The sequence below is a fragment of the Lissotriton vulgaris genome, chromosome 12 (assembly GCF_964263255.1).
Source record: "Lissotriton vulgaris chromosome 12, aLisVul1.2, whole genome shotgun sequence".
Lineage (NCBI taxonomy): Eukaryota > Metazoa > Chordata > Amphibia > Caudata > Salamandridae > Lissotriton > Lissotriton vulgaris.
Window position 1 is genome coordinate 152,838,669 of NC_141700.1, and position 17,029 is coordinate 152,855,697.

Genomic DNA, 17,029 nt, shown 5'->3' on the forward strand with positions numbered 1-17,029 from the left:
ATTTTTTTTTACTTTTGGGGAGGGGGGGCGCGTGGCCCTCCTCCCGGGCCACTTGTAGCCCCGGGGACCCCATCCCCCGGGGCTGGCCCTCTTCGTTGGGGATCGTGGTGGGGGGCCCCAATTCCCCCACGGTCCCAGCCGGCTCCCGGCATCCTGCGGTAGCCGGCATTGCTTTTGCACATAGGGAGCAGCTAACATGCTGCTCCCCATGTGGAAAAGTAATCTGCTTTGCTTCATTGAAGCAGGAACAGGTTTCCCTGCTCTCGCTTCAATGAAGCAAAGCAGTTTGCAATGACAGGGCGGGAGCCGCGAGGCTCCCCCCCTACAGTGTCCCGGGGGTAGGCACTCTGGGACACTGCAGCAGCCGGCCCTGGGGGGTGGCGGTCCCAGGGCCATCAATGGCTCCAGGAGGGGGCCGCGCTGCTCCCCTCCTCACATTTTCAAAGCCCCGGGGGGTGGTGGTCCCTGGGGCTGGGGGGTCCATCACGGACCCCTCAATCTAAATATTTAGAGCCCTGGGGAGGTGGCGGTCCCCCGGGCGTGTGCCCCCCGCAATCAAAATTAGATCGGTCCCCGAGGGGTGGCGGTCCCAAGGGGCTGCTGGGGGCCGTGAGCCCCCCAGCCATTATTTTCTGAAAACCCTGGAGGGTGGCGGTCCCCGGGGCTGGGGTGCCCTGAGAGGCCCCTGGAACTAATTTAATCCAGCCCCGGGGTGGCGGTCCCCAGGGCTGGGGGGGCCTGAGAGCCCCCCCACCTAATGTAAAGAAGCCCCAGGGGTGGCAGTCCAATGTAAATAAGCCCCGGGGTGGCGGTCCCTGGGGCTGGGGGGGCTGAGAGCCCCCCCACCTAATTCCAAAAGCCCCAGGGGTGGCAGTCCCCAGGGCCCCTCTGGGCCCCCCTTTACATAACAAGTATTGCCCCCGGGCTTCTAATGAACAAAGAAGCGCTTCATTTTATAAAAAAATTCGGGCGAAATTCGCGCTGGGTGCGCGAATCTCGACGATATATTTTTTTTAAATGCTTTTTTGGGCCGCGGGTCCTTGTGGGACCCCCTGAGCAGGCCTAGGGGGGCAGGGTGTTTCTACCCTGCCCCTTTTTTGCATTCTGTGCGTTTGTTTTTCTGCTTTCTTGTGCCTCGGTTCTACCGAGGCACAAGAGGGCTGCCAACACTTCCTGCTTTGGAGTGTTGACAGCCAATTAGCATACGGCTCTTGCTCGGCAGGGTGCGCGGATCCTGCGCAGCCATAGATATATCTATGATTTTAATTTTGATTTTCTCAGGAACTACTGAACGGATTTACACCATTTAACCAAAAGGCACGACTCTGAACCAAGGTCTACCTTTCTGCCATATTTGGTGTAATTCCGTTCAGCAGTTGGGCTGTAGCTGCGATTAACGGTTCGTATGGAAAATTGCATGGGGAAAACACGTTTTAGGCCCCCCCTTTTTTCTCGGTCCCCGCTAAACGAATCACCCCGAGACTTTCAGTATAGGAGCGGACCAGAGCGGGCCACTGGTTTTGAAAATTTCGCGAAGATTCGTCAACTGGCGCCAACGTTATTCCAAATAGAATGTTGCGGATTTCCTATGGATAATAGGTCTTATCTATAACTACCTACTGGCGACCGCCAGTAGGTAATATATATATATATATATATATATATTACCTACTGGCGGTCGCCAGTAGGTATATATAGTTAGGATTTTTTTGAATAGGGATTTCTGAAAATTCTATGTTGAATAACTTTGGCGTTGATGGACGGAATTGGCTGAAATTGTAAGGAAAATGGCACATTTTGTTTCTGAGCGTCCCCTGAAAGTTTGGGGGGGTTTCGTCAAGCGGGGGCCGAGAAAAAAGGGGGGTCCCAAAACGTGTTTTTAACATTGAGTTTTCCATAGGGCGGTTGGACTCACTTTTAGCTCGAACGGCTGAATGGATTTCCACAAAACTTGGCAAAATTGTAGGGACTGGTAGCCCGATGTGCCTTTGCTATGTCTCAAGATATATGCTCCAGTGGTTTTTACGAAAATTAACTTTGAAAAATATATATTGGGCTACATTGGGCTATATATATGTTAGAGCCCAAATGTAGCCCAATGTAGCCCAAAGATGGCCACCAGAGACAAAAAAAAACAAATGTAGCCCAAATATCAGCCAGATGTAGCCCAACTATAGCCCAGTGACAGAATGTCCCAGAGTGTTCTAAAAAACAACTAGAGCGCTAACAGTCTTACTTATGACAAAAGTATGGCACACCTGAAGTCATCTTGATTGGAATAAAGTGTTAACACTTAAAACATTTAATTTGCAAAGGAACAAAATGAGGGGTTTCATTTTGCCATAGAAATGTTATATATGTAGTAGGTATATATAGTTAGGATTTTTTTGAATAGGGATTTCTGAAAATTCTATGTTGAATAACTTTGGCGTTGATGGACGGAATCGGCTGAAATTTTCAGGAAAATGGCACATTTTGTTTCTGAGCGTCCCCTGAAAGTTTAGGGGGGTTTCGTCAAGCGGGGGCCGAGAAAAAAGGGGGGTCCCAAAACGTGTTTTTAACATTGAGTTTTCCATAGGGCGGTTGGACTCACTTTTAGCTCGAACGGCTGAATGGATTTCCACAAAACTTGGCAAAATTGTAGGGACTGGTAGCCCGATGTGCCTTTGCTATGTCTCAAGATATATGCTCCAGTGGTTTTTACAAAAATTAACTTTGAAAAATATATATTGGGCTACATTGGGCTATATATATATGTTAGAGCCCAAATGTAGCCCAATGTAGCCCAAAGATGGCCACCAGAGACAAATAAAAACAAATGTAGCCCAAATATCAGCCAGATGTAGCCCAACTATAGCCCAGTGACAGAATGTCCCAGAGTGTTCTAAAGAAGAACTAGAGCGCTAACAGTCTTACTTATGACAAAAGTATGGCACACCTGAAGTCATCTTGATTGGAATAAAGTGTTAACACTTAAAACATTTAATTTGCAAAGGAAAAAAATGAGGGGTTTCATTTTGCCATAGAAATGTTATATATATATATATATATATATATATATATATATATATATATATATATATATATATATATATATATATTCACTGAAAAAACCATAGGTTATAGACCATATGTAGTTAGGAATTAGCATTTACAAAACCTTGAAAATTCACAGAAAAAACCATAGGTTATAGACCATATATAGTTAGGAATTAGCATTTACAAAACCTTATTTTACTCACACAAAACCATTGTAATTCGCATATATAGTTAGTTGCACTAACTATATATCGCGCACCCGTAATCCACTGCTGATCATGTCACATATTACATCATTCATGACATGGTCAGTGACATCACTGATGACATCACTGATGACATCTCAAATGACATCACTGATGACATCACTGATGACATCTCAAATGACATCACTGATGACATCACTGATGACATCACTGATGACATCTCAAATGACATCACTGATGACATCTCATTTGCCATTACTGATCACATCACTGATGACATCATTCATGTGATAATACGATGAACCTCTTCAGACTCTAATATAACCTTAGATACACTCAGTGTAAACAGACACTCACAGACTGTCACTCTTCCATGGAGTTACTCACACACCTAGTCAGTCATGCAAAGAATCAATCACACCTCCATTTCCTCAACTATACAGTTATACACACCTTACTTATTCAAACATATACTAACACATATTTACTCTCATACAATCCCTGATACAAGTTCACAATGATCCATACAGCCACTCACACATTCATTGGCTCTTATGCACAGTTATTTATATATGTCAACTCTCACATGTACTGTGTTTTACATATGTACTTACTTTGACATGTAGCACTGAGATATCCATTCACTCACCAATACACTCATGCACACAGTCAACCGCCCATACAGCTGTTTCCACATGCACTTTTGAACCCATACATCTAGTGAATCAACTGCTCACACATCTATGCACAGAGTCATACACCTCCCAGCCACCCACACACACACTCAGTCTCCCATACAAATACTTGGGCAACCAATCAATAACCCATATAGTTACTCATATAGCTACTGATCAACACATGCAGCAGTTTACAGAACAACAGACATAATGATGCACAAATTAAGACAGTTTAGTCACTAACCCATGCACTCAGTGAGACACATTTAATCACTCACTCATACAGTCAGTCATGCACCTACTAAATCCTTCATCCAGACACTTATACATCCACTCATTCTTCAATATGTAAGACATATTTTAACTTTACAGAAACATACAGTCACTGGATGTTGTCATCAGTGATGTCATTTGCGATGTCATCAGTGATGTCATCAGTGATGTCACTGACCATGTCATGAATGATGTAATATGTGACATGATCAGCAGTGGATTGCGGGTGCGCGATATATAGTTAGTGCAACTAACTATATATGCGAATTTCAATGGTTTTGTGTGAGTAAAATAAGGTTTTGTAAATGCTAATTCCTAACTATATATGGTCTATAACCTATGGTTTTTTCTGTGAATATATATATATATATATAAACATTGAGGTTTCAGCAAAGATATGCAGGGAAAAACAATCCCTAAACTATATAATTTAAGGAACATCTGATAGTCATGCTTGTTGCATAGTTTCCATATTTTGGTACCCCTCTCCACTTCTCCAACAAATAGCAAGAGGAGTGGTACCTATTGCATCTTGGGAAATGTCCAGGTTATGCAGATGCTAAGTTGTGAATCAGTAAGCTTTGTTAAAGTTTTCCTGCAGTACCTACCATGTGTTGGTAACATGATTTTCTTGTTTTTCACAGAACCGGTTACCTGGGAAACCACAGACTACTAATCACATACGCGTACCATGGAAGGAATGGGATTTACATGGCCAGCTGAATTCTCAGCAAAACAACAATGTGTGAGTAGAAAAATACCGCCTTTTCACCTAGACATGTGTCTAAGAGGAAATTATCTTCTTAAAACAGTAGTTGTTTGCTTTTTAAGCTATAGTCAGCTAGTTTTATTACAGAGGTACAGTCATACCTCTGTAGTGTACTACCTCCTTTATAAGACAATATGTTGAGGGACCATAAAGCCACTCGTTTGCATTGTTTATGGTTTCATACTGCCTTGCCTCGCCTTCAAAATACTCCCACCTCCACACGATGGCCCAGATACGACGAGGCAGAAGACATAAAACACAACAGCACCCAGAAAAGGGTCTCACCTTACAAAATACAAAGACTCTCTTTTTAGAATAAGGTTTGGGGTTTTATTTATGCAATGCTCTCTAACAGAAAGGCTTTCCCAGATGCCAAATTAACATTCAAATGTATACAGATATACATATATATCTATATGCAAGCAATAATTACACACTTGGTAAATACAATAGTTAAATGCATAAATAATAATAATAAACAAGCAGCAAATAATACTGGACGTACTGAAAGAAATCAGAAAGATATATACACTAAATACATCAAATGATTACTTTGGATGTGCACTCTGACTCACTCACACATCACAAAGAAAACACCTCAAATAATCATAGCCACTGGCCACACATCACAATGGCAATAATCAAAACTCAAACACTTTACCTGGTGCAAACACTGCATCTTAGCCCACTCCAGACCGGGGGATTTTCAGCCGGGGATAAGAGCTTCAGCAACCAGGGTTCCGCTGTACCAAAGTAGATGCATCAGTCCCCATACGGATTTCAAAATCCAGGTTTCTAATCCAACAACCCTTGCCTTTTTATACTCTCAAAACACACTAAAAGGGTCGAGAGTCTTTGCATCCGCGCCAAGGAAACTTACTGGAACTGGCCAGTTTCCATGCAAGCATTCCAGGGCAAAAGGAGTTCCCACATTCCCTGTACATTCTCACATGTTCCAGCCTTTATCTTAACGAAGCTTACAAAAACCTTCTAGGGTACATTAAACAATCTCTCACAAAACAACCTTGAACGTGATTAACCAAAACAACTTGCAAATGCTCTGGGGGCCTGTCTGTGGTCGCAGAAAAGCTCAAGCAAGGCAGAGTCAGAATTCAGGATGACATGAGGCCATGTCAAAGCCAATAGTAAGAACTTCATAATACTTTCCAATGTACAACACAATGCACATTTGCGCACCACTGCTCATAACTCTGCACTTCGAGACCAAAAAGTACATTCAACACCCCTCTCTCTCTCTCTCTCTCGCTCTCTCTCTCTCTCTCATGTTTTCAAATGCACATCCCGCATGTTCTGTTCTTTGCAAGCGTTTCTACTCTGTCAGCTCCCACTTTAAGACTGCAAGATTACAAGAAAGAAACCTTCAAGAGAAACAAGGCATACGCAGGACGTTGTACATTCATGCTAGGGTAAAGTAAAACACCAAAGTCAATTAAAATGATGTTAGTCAAAGGTCATCACATGGTGTCAGACCACAAGAGTGCCTCTAGCACTACACACACACGAGTATATGCAGTCCTCAAAATGAAAACAGATTTTGATAGACGTGTTAAGTGTAATAATGGGAACCACATATTTACATTGGCCATTCAGAATCCATAAATGTTGATAGGCACCATAAAGGTTATGCAGAACTGGCCTGAGATTTGTGGCTATAAAATTATTTCAAAAAGGAACCCCTCAATGCTGGAATGGACTATCAGAGGTTTGGGTTGAAGGCTGTGCTTAGCGAGTTCTGGGGTAAGGAGAGCTATGAAGAGATGGTGTGGCTTAGAGCTAGTCCTTGCACAAATAGCCATGCATGCATCAAGGATCATGTCCAGTGGATTCTGGGGACACATGGTCAGGCCTGAAGACCTGTCCTGCACCTAGAGCCTGCTGCACATGGCCGAGGAAGTGCACAACGTTTTCTTGTGGCATCATGGTGGTGGGGTGGCCAGAGGTCACACCTTGTTCACTGATCAAGCTGTACATGGCAAAAGAAAGTACGTCGCAGCACAGCAGGGTATGGGGGCATAGCGCATGAGCACAAGGTATTGGTAGAGGCCATGCCCTCCACCCTGTGCCCGTCACGCATTGCCAGTGGCCATATAAGGGGGATTCTTGGAAAGGACATTGGACTCACCCTGCTCCTAGCTCCCCCGGTGATCTCCCCTTGTCCTTGGTCCATTCATTTCCTGATTGAAGGCCATTTTCCTCTCCTGTTAGGAAAGCAAGATGTCAAATCACAGTGGAAATTTCTCCGTAGCTGGAAGCAGGTTAAAGCTGATGATTTAATAACCGCCCTATTACATTCCACACATCCCGTGTCACCGAGTGACGATGTGAACATTGAAAGCACCTCCCTACAAAATTCACTTAAAGAAGCCATTGAGGCTGTTGCCCCTGTCCACAAAATCAGAATGAGAGACAAGGGTAAAGCCGCAGGATGGTTTAATAAAGATCTCAGGGATCTAAAGCAAGTTTTACGTCAACGTGAAAGAGCTTGGCGGAAGTCCCGTGCGCCCACGGAACGTGAGGCTTATACATTGCAGCTCACACTTTATAAAAAAGCTATCTGCTTGAGGAAGGCTGAGTTCTATGAAACAGCCATACAAACGGCAGCTAACCCCCAGAAAGAAGTCTTTAGAGTCCTGAAGGACTTACGTACCATCAAAGAGCCAAAACCTTCCTTTGACTCCAAAGACTGTCAGGACTTTCAGGACTTCTTCATGAATAAAATCAAGAACTTGGCCACAGAAATCAACCAGATTCCAACCCTCCCGTGTTCTATTGAACCTCTCCCACCCCCATCCCCGCTCAGACTCACCTCGCAAAAATTATCATCTCTACCAGCCCTAACTAAAGAGTGTCTAGCGACTATACTGAACCGGGTGAAATCGGGCTCGCCAGCTGACCCTTGTCCACCTCAGATTTTCAAGCTGGGTTGGCCTGGTTTGGAGGACAATGTCCTTACGCTGCTAAATCACTCCATAGACAAGGGACTGGTGCCCTCTAACTTTAAAGAGGCAAGAGTGGTTCCGTTACTTAAGAAACCTGGTGCAGATCCTAAAAACCTAAAGAACTTTAGACCAATTTCCCAGCGTCCCTTTCTTGCGAAAATCCTGGAGCAGCATGTCCTATACTCTCTCACCCACTTCTTGGAAAGCAATCATCTCCTTGAGCCCAACCAAGCGGGTTTCAGAGCTCATCACAGCACGGAATTGGTAATGCTATCCGTGCTGAATGACCTGAGACTCAAGGCTGATTATAAAAGACCTTGTGCCCTGATCCTCTTGGACTTATCCGCTGCATTTGATACCGTTAATCACTGCCAGCTTCTATAGCGGATAAAGGACTTGGGGATTCAGGGTACAGCCTTGGCCTGGTTGACATCCTTCCTCGAAGATAGGGCGCAACGAGTGCAGCTTGCCGACCTTGTGTCCAAGTCATCAAAATTGACCTGTGGCGTGCCCCAAGGTTCGGCTCTGTCACCACTACTCTTCAACATATACCTGCAGCCATTGATTGAGTCACTAAATAGGATGGACTGTAGAGTCTACAATTATGCAGACGACACACAAATTCTGATTCAGATTGACGACACTGCTCAGGCCCATTTGAGAATGCAGAACATACTCAAATTTACAATCAGCTGGATGTCGAATAATTCCCTAAAAATAAATCCAGACAAAACTGAAGTCTTGGCAATTACTACAGCTGCCAACCCTTGGTGTGACCAGTTTTGGCCAACTGAACTAGGGCCACTTCCAGCACCAGCATCAGCAGTCAAAAGTCTTGGCATCAAAATTGATGCCCGACTAGCTATGACCCAGCAGGTATCATCTGTGGTGGGCATCTGTGTAAGTCTGATTCGCCAGCTGCGGAAACTCTCCTCATTTCTATCTTTCTCCACAATGAGGTTGGCAGTATCCGCCTTAATTCTGGCACGGCTGGATTATGGCAACTCTCTTTACTATGGCCTCCCAAACAACCTTCTGGCCCGACTACAGGTCGTAATGAATGATGCGGCCAGGCTTATCTTCAATAAACCCAGGCGTACTCGTGCAACGCCCCTACTCCGCAGCTTACACTGGCTGCCCATTGCCCAAAGAACCAAATTTAAAAGTCTCTGCATCGCACACAAAGCTATCTATGGCTCAGCCCCTAAATACATCAAAGACCGGCTCTTTAGGTACCTACCTACTAGGTCCCTCCGGTCGGCTGAGGCATGTAACTTACTTTGCCCTCGGTACAACCTTACATCCAAGGGCAGCAGAGCCTTTTCTAGCACTGTCCCTCTGGCATGGAACCATCTTCCGGCGGAACTTAGGAAGGAAACAAACTTATTGCTGTTCAGGAAAAAGCTGAAGACGGTGCTTTTTGAGGAGGCGTGGGGACCTCTGTGATCTATCTTTTGTACCCTCTGATGTTGTGTATCCGCTGACAGCGCTTAGATACCCCTGGGTGATATAGCGCTATATAAGCTTATAACATAACATAACATAACGTTTTCTTGTGGCATCATGGTGGCGGGGTGGCCAGAGGTCACACCTTGTTCACTGATCAAGCTGTACATGGCAAAAGAAAGTACGTCACAGCAGGGTATGGGGGCATAGCGCACGAGCACAAGGTATTGGTAGAGGCCATGCCCTCCACCCTGTGCCCATCACGCATTGCCAGTGGCCATATAAGGGGGATTCTTGGAAAGGACATTGGACTCACCCTGCTCCCACATCCTGCAACACAAAGCCAGTGGTCAGGGGCAAACCTATATTGCAATGAAACCCAACCCCACCCATGCCAACTGACTATAGTTTGGTAAAGTGAAGTTGTGGTTCTTTATTCAGATCAGAAAATAACATGCTATTAGAAAACATAGAAATTCCACTCAAAACCCTTCAGCTGAAAGGGCATTATGGAAAATATAAAAAGGGGTTCTGCCCACATCACCCTCCCATACCTGAGCAAGGGACATCAAAAAGATGAAAAAGTAGAAACAATGGTACTGAGGGATTAATTCAACATTTAATTCGACCCAAGATATAATTAATTATCCTGTTCTGTACAAATAAATGTAATGAAGTCACTAGTCACAAGTTTATAAGGACATATCGACGTGTCACAGGATAAAGTGCTGCACAAAAATATAATAATACTACTACAAAAAATACAATAATGTATATACAAATCACAAATACAATATATACATAACATATACAACAGTGTACCCTAAAGAAATATATATATACACTTCCCAAAATATTCACTCCTAATTTAGAGTGATAGACATCTGAAAGGGAATCCTCACAGCGCCTGAGATATAAATTCTCTCAAACCAACTGTATTATCCAAGACGCATGAAATTGAACAAACAAGAATAAGATTATGGGGACTCCTTAACACAATGGTGTTGTCGCAGTCGCGGTCGCATTTCCGCCAGTTGTCTCTTTATGGCTTCATCAGGACAAGGGTACTTAAAGCTAATGTCATGGGGGATCAACCACTCCCATACAGGGGATGGTAAAGAGGTTTCCTCCTCTGGAACACACTTCACGTACCCCTCGTAGAAAAATAATAAGCTCCCACTTCAAGGTCCGGGGGAAAGAAATCGTAAATACTTCGAAGGGGAGGAGAGAGTGAAGGGGAATCTTGCTCCTACTGCACTCCTACAAAAAAGGTCAAAGTAATTCTGAGATCCATCCAATTGCTCCCACGGCAGCAAAAATCCGCGTTCTCGTGGCCATTATGGTTATAATCCAAAACATAAAAACCACTACAATTCTCCACCGATGGTGAGCTATTCCATCAGAACTCACTTAATACATTGCTCAATATGTCACACTCAGTGCCACAGGTGACATCTTGTTTGACATTGAATATCACCATAATCTTCTATGCAGATAACACCGAACCGACCAACATTTAGAGATATGTTGCTTAAGGCTACGGATGCGTGAGGAAACCATGGCTACAGCATTAATACTTTTCATGTATTCCACACCCGGGACAAATAGATGCTTATCCAACTGTTATGTTGTTTGAACAGGTTTCTGAGACAAAGCCCTCCTCAACTGTCTGAGGATAAGTATAATCCTACAAGTCCTGAACCTGTACAGTGGGCGCCCACAACACAACAGAGAGGACATGTGGACCCCCATAGAACCGCGATCGATCTAAGAGTGGAAGGCGAAACTTCAGGTAACATTCCAAAATGTTCCAAAGTAGTTTTGTGATCAGTGAAGTAAGGCATCTGGTTCCAAGAACTAAGGGGGGCACACATTACAAGGGTGGACGGGCAAGCATCCGACTGCCATCGCCACGGGCAGGTGACCGCCTGAAAATGTGTTGGCGGTCCTGGCAGTCCTATTATGACACAACCAGCGTGTAGGTGGTTGTAAAATGCCTTTTGTTTATGCAGCTTCTGCTGCTGCCCAGAAATGGGCCGCAGCATAAGCCGCAGTAGAAAAATGCACTTTGCAAACATCCATGAACTGTGTGCCAGGCACCATGTGGCACCAGCAATGCAGTGCATGGATGTATGCAGTGGCCAACTGGGGACGGGGGCCCTGCTTGGGCCCCCAAAGTCTGTTTCTGTCTGCCTTTTAATGGTTGTGGGACCGCCATAAAAAGGCATTCGTAAAGGGGCGGCAGTGCCTGAGCTGACACCGCCTCCATTCAGGTTCACATTTCCGACAGCTGCCCCAGCGGTATCAGTAGATTCTGTCGCAGGTGGCGGTCTGTCCCCAGGATTGAAGGGCCCGACTGCCTAGATTGTAATGCGGCAGTTGGCCTAAACTGTCTGCCAATGGGACCACCACTAACAGCCAGTCGGTGACGGTTCCACCGGTATCGTGATGCTGGCCTAAGTGTAAACTGTGTGTCACAGTTTTAGATCCAAACATAGCTGATGTGACCTTTCATCCATCTAAGGCCAATAAAGTTAGTGTGATTGACTGGGATCATTTAAACATTCATGCTGGGTGTATTCAGACTTTGGTAAACTAGTGTTTTAATAAGACCATTTTTATTATTATGAAATGTACAGAGGTCTTTGCCTTTTGATGATTAAACTAGTGTATAAAGAAAAAATCAGCATTTTGTAAATGTAATACCAATTTTACTAAACGTGTTAAGAATGTAATATTCCTTACTATTTCAATGTGCTGTTCCATCCATCCATCCATCCATCCATCCATCCATCCATCCATCCATCCATCCATCTATCCATCTATCTATCTATCTATCTATCTATCTATCTATCTATCTATCTATCTATCTATCTATCTATCTATCTATCTATCTATCTATCTATCTATCTATCTATCTATCTATCTATCTATCTATCTATCTATCTATCTATCTATCTATCTATCTATCTATCTATCTATCTATCTATCTATCTATCTATCTATCTAACTATCTAACTATCTAACTATCTAACTAACTGTCTATCTAACTATCTAACTATCTAACTAACTGCAAGAGTTCATTAGCTCCCAGTAATACAGAGATTAACATTCAAAATACTGTTCACTGTGATAAAAGAGATTGTGGTTCACATCCCAAAATGCTTTCAATAACTGTGACACCCAATGAGATCCAGAGTCACATACTTAGTTCAAGCATACAAATCTAATCATTTAGATTATATTTAACTAGCATAATCATGGGTTAAATCGAAAATAGGGCAAGCCCCCTACTCTGGAATGCTAAGGGGTCACTATAACAGAGGTCATAATATTGTATCTGCTACATCAGCCTACCAGTATATTGCAAGGTAATTATATAATTATTTTTAATTCCACTTCCACTTACCTCCTGGCATCAGTAGGGTCAGAGTTAACAATAATAATGATATATTTACCTAACATGGTGTTGGTAGGTTTAAGTAGCTGATACAAAATCAGTTTTTTATTTAACAATGTTATAAAGTGAATCCACACCAAGCATTACTGGTGCGCTTTACAGAATGAACCAGTATCACGTATGTTCCTCAGCTGCGGGCAGTGCAGGTGAGAGCGGTGGGGCAGTGGGGCTGAGGGGGATTTCGACAGACGACGACGAGGGAAATTTGATTATTTATTTAATTTTCGCTCATGGTCGTCTGTCGATTTCCCCCCTCTTCCAAACAGGCCCCACCGCTCTTACCTTCACGGGCGCAGCTGTGTTCTTCCTATAGCCCTCCTCAATGCTGATGGTAAGCTACTTACTAAGAGTGTGGCTGTTAGACTTCAAGGGCTGTTGCCAGACTTTATCAATACTGATCAGTCTGGCTTTATCAAAAATAGGGGGGGGGGTCTCACAATATCAGTGCATGATCAGTCTGCTGGAATAGGTTTCAGGGAAGGGGTGATCAGCCTTGCTGGCATCTTCGGGTGCAGAGAAGGGCTTCGACCAGCTGAACTGGAGCTTCTCATTGACGAACCTCCTGCTCACTGCATGTGGCCCCCAGAGTGGGCCCATGATCATAGCTAGTTACTTCACACCCTCGGCTAGAATCTTGCTGAATGACCTCCTCTCGCCAATTGTAACTCAGTACAGGCATTACAAAGGAGTAGGTTGTTGTTGCTGCTTCTTTTTACTCTAAATAGAGGGAAGTCACCTTTTGAAACTCTGCCGTCCTAGTTAATAGGCTCGGAGGTCCTTGTTTCTTAAATCTAAATGATATTAATTATTTCCATACCATACTACTACCTTGGAGAAAACCCTGAACAGGAGGATTAGAGCAAGAGGCTGAAAGACCATATGGGCAGACAAACATAGACGCGAGGAATCATCATATACATTCCAACGTTCTTTACAATGGTGACGCTGTAAGCCTTTGCAATTACACCAGGTGTATCCCACCACCAACTTTGACTGTTGAAGGGAATGGGAGCAAGGGGTGACCCTTTCAATATTTGATGGGATGCCCACAGATCTCCCTGTTTTGGTACGAAGTGGCTAAAGCACTATCACTATCACTATCACATATCCTAGCATGACGCTGGGGTCATGTTACTGGGGCTAAAGATGGCCTGGTATGTGGGTGTATCTCAAGCTTGCAGGAACCTTGTACGCTAGTGTCTCAAGGCTTGCAATAGCGTTCCCCTGTAAAAGTGGGGAACCACCCTCGCTGACGTACTGACATCATCGGCTATGGAACATATTGGTGATGGAGTGATGGAGTAACAGTCTTAATGGATCTACAATAGAATTTGAAGGGACACAGGAGATACAGCTTGATTACTAAATTTACTGGTTTCTAAACAATTTACGCCCTCCCAATTGGTAGTTGATAGATTTGTTACTCTAGGTATCTGCAAAATATCCGGGAATGGGCTGATGCCATCAGCTGTGATGCATTTGTATTGGGCGATGTGAAACCATGGTGTTGATGAGTGAGATTCTAAATGTTCCTGTAAAGAGAGGCTTAGTGGGAGTTTGGTGACCACTTGTCATTCTGTAACAAAGCTAACTTTAAATCCTTTGCAAATTGCTCACTGCTGTATGGGTTTTCTTTCTATTCATTGGAAAACTAATAGAACTCAACTGAACATAATGAACCGGAATAAACTATCAGTTAAAGAACTTTTATTAATTAACTTTTGTAATTACCACTTATTGTTGTAAGATGATGCCCTTGACTTTGGAATAGTGGCATCCAGTCTTCTGGAACACCTTGAATATGGATTTCAGGAAACAACCAAACCTGTGTGATTTCTAAAAAAACAATATGAGGAACCTTTTCAAACAGGCCTCTTGCAACACAGCTACACAATACTAGGCACTGTACCTCTATCCTGCCTGCTTGAAAGGAACAGGTCCCCTCAGCATGAAAAAGCCAATGCACTATTTAAGCCACCAACATATGTCATGAGTTTTCTCTCTTCATTAAACCTGCCTCTTTATCTACACTAACCAGGAGACCACTTGGTGGATGTACCACACTTAACAACACCAGTTGTGCAAAGAGGCATTTAGGCAACAAGAATGTTTTATTTAATAAGCATTAAAAAGATGGCTAGTAAATTAAAGCTTTCATTTCTACTAAAGAGCCGCGTCTTGACTCAGGATCTGAGAGACTTGAAGAAGACTCCGACAGCCTTATGGTGGTGACAAACAGACACTCTGAAGACACTGATCAAGAAGACATGGCTCCGTTCTACTACAACAGCCAGCCCGAGGCAAACAGGTGAGAAGTAAACCTCATTTCAGAGTATTCGGAAGATAAGCTCTGCAACATGGCTGTCCAATGTTGGTCCCAAGATGCTGATCCAAAGCAGATTTTCAAAATATTTACACACGATAAAATAGTATACATTGAACAAAAACGGTGGTAACTTACATAACCAGTGGTTTGCCATGAAATCTGGAATGGATGCTTAGAATAAGACCAGCAGAGGCAGCAGTACATGTGCTTTACAGTTTGCAGAGGGCCCCTGAAATGCTGGGGCCCTGGGCCAGAGCCTCATTTGCCTATACCTTAAAATGTCCTTCGGTAATAATGTTATGATATGGGGTGCTCAATGCTAAAGTCCTGAAAGGCTGGCGTTCCCTCTTGGCTGCATGTTGGTGCCTTTGACCATGCCAAAAGGGACCCAGATGCTGATGTACATTTGGCTCATGAGGTTTATTTAAATAGTTAAGTCGTGTACGCTTTCCTCAATGGAAGGAGCTGTTTAATATGTCCAAGGACATCTGCTAACAAGTTCCTCATTGTACTTGTAGTTGCTAGAAACAACTTTTCTCCAGATATTTACCTAATGCTCTTAGGTGCTGTTAGAAGCGTTTTCCCGATAGAGCTTTAAGCTTTCTTGACTGTAGGAGGTTTCAGACAGACCAGGCCATTTTCTTGAAAAAGACTTATGTTTCCACCTAAGTGTTTTAACCGTATTCGTGGAAGCCACTGACAGCCAATGCTGAATTCATAAAGCCTCACAGATATGTATGGCAGGCAGAACTGCAAATTGAGCAAATGCAAACAAAAGATTGGGAGGTAGAGGTGGTTTGCTGCCTTTGTTTCTCCCATTTGAACATTGGTTTTAGAGGCATCTACCAGAGTAAAGGGCAGCTGGACACGATCTGACAAGGTTGGTGGTGTTCGGTAAACTGAATAAATGCACTTGTATCTCAGCAACAGCAGAGGTGTCTCTTTTCTTCAGATAGATATAGTTCAAGAAACTTTAGGTGCTATTGGCAGTGGCACTCCCCACACATTGTTGTCCTCTGGCTTACACTCTGAGAACCTCAAAGTGTTTTTGTGTAGCGCTTGCCAATTTCTCTTTGGACCACAGTTCTCTCACGGTCTTCTGATATGCTGCCATTTTACTCTCTAGTGTGCTGAGATTGTATTGCAGTTCCATCACTACTGATGACCTACAGGACACCAACATATAGATAGAAAGATGGAAACCGCAGGTTGAGGTGCTGGAATCACCCACCTAGGATGGATGTTTCCTTAAATATTCTGGAGTTTTCACACTTAACTAAATTGACCTCCTTCAGTAGCTGGGGAATTATTCTAATAATACTATAACTTTATACATCAAAAACAAATTGGGCTCTGAGGTTAAAAAGATATGATATAATCTGGAAGGAAGCGATTATTAAGCACATGAAACATCATTCACTTTGCTAGTGGTGTCTCTGAAGTAATTCAGTTAGAATCCCTTAAGACCCCTGATGTGGTCATAATCAGTGTTTGTATTACAGCGGAACATTCAATGCCAATCTAGTGTATCCCTATTCCTACCCTTCATGAATGTCATGAGGTTTCAGTTAGTAAGAATACCTGTTCACCCTAATGAAGGCTGTTGGAAAAATTGTTATATGAGCCGAAACAGCGTAGGTGCTTACCGTAAAAAATCTCATAACCAGTGGTTTTTAAGAAAAGTGTATTTTGTTGTAGGCCATGCAGTAAATAGTTTGCCAACTGATTTCTAGGACACACTTCAAGGAATAAGAGTAAGATAGTATGAACACAGTACAATTGTTCCTGCTTGTTTGGTGTCATTTTAGAGTGGTTAATCGAAAGGTTCTCATAAGAACATTTTGTTTGCTAATGTATGTTGGTAAGAGAAAAT

General features: G+C 43.4%; 1 protein-coding gene across 1 annotated transcript in view; it reads left to right on the forward strand.

The window, feature by feature from the left end:
• Window positions 1–17,029, forward strand: part of TTC24 (tetratricopeptide repeat domain 24) — a 221,743-nt gene that overhangs the window by 163,165 nt on the left and 41,549 nt on the right. The window contains exons 9-11 of the mRNA XM_086947643.1: window positions 4,840–4,940; window positions 11,011–11,162; window positions 15,000–15,138. Coding sequence (XP_086803769.1) covers window positions 4,840–4,940; window positions 11,011–11,162; window positions 15,000–15,138 — 392 coding nt within the window. The remainder of the gene's footprint in view (window positions 1–4,839; window positions 4,941–11,010; window positions 11,163–14,999; window positions 15,139–17,029) is intronic.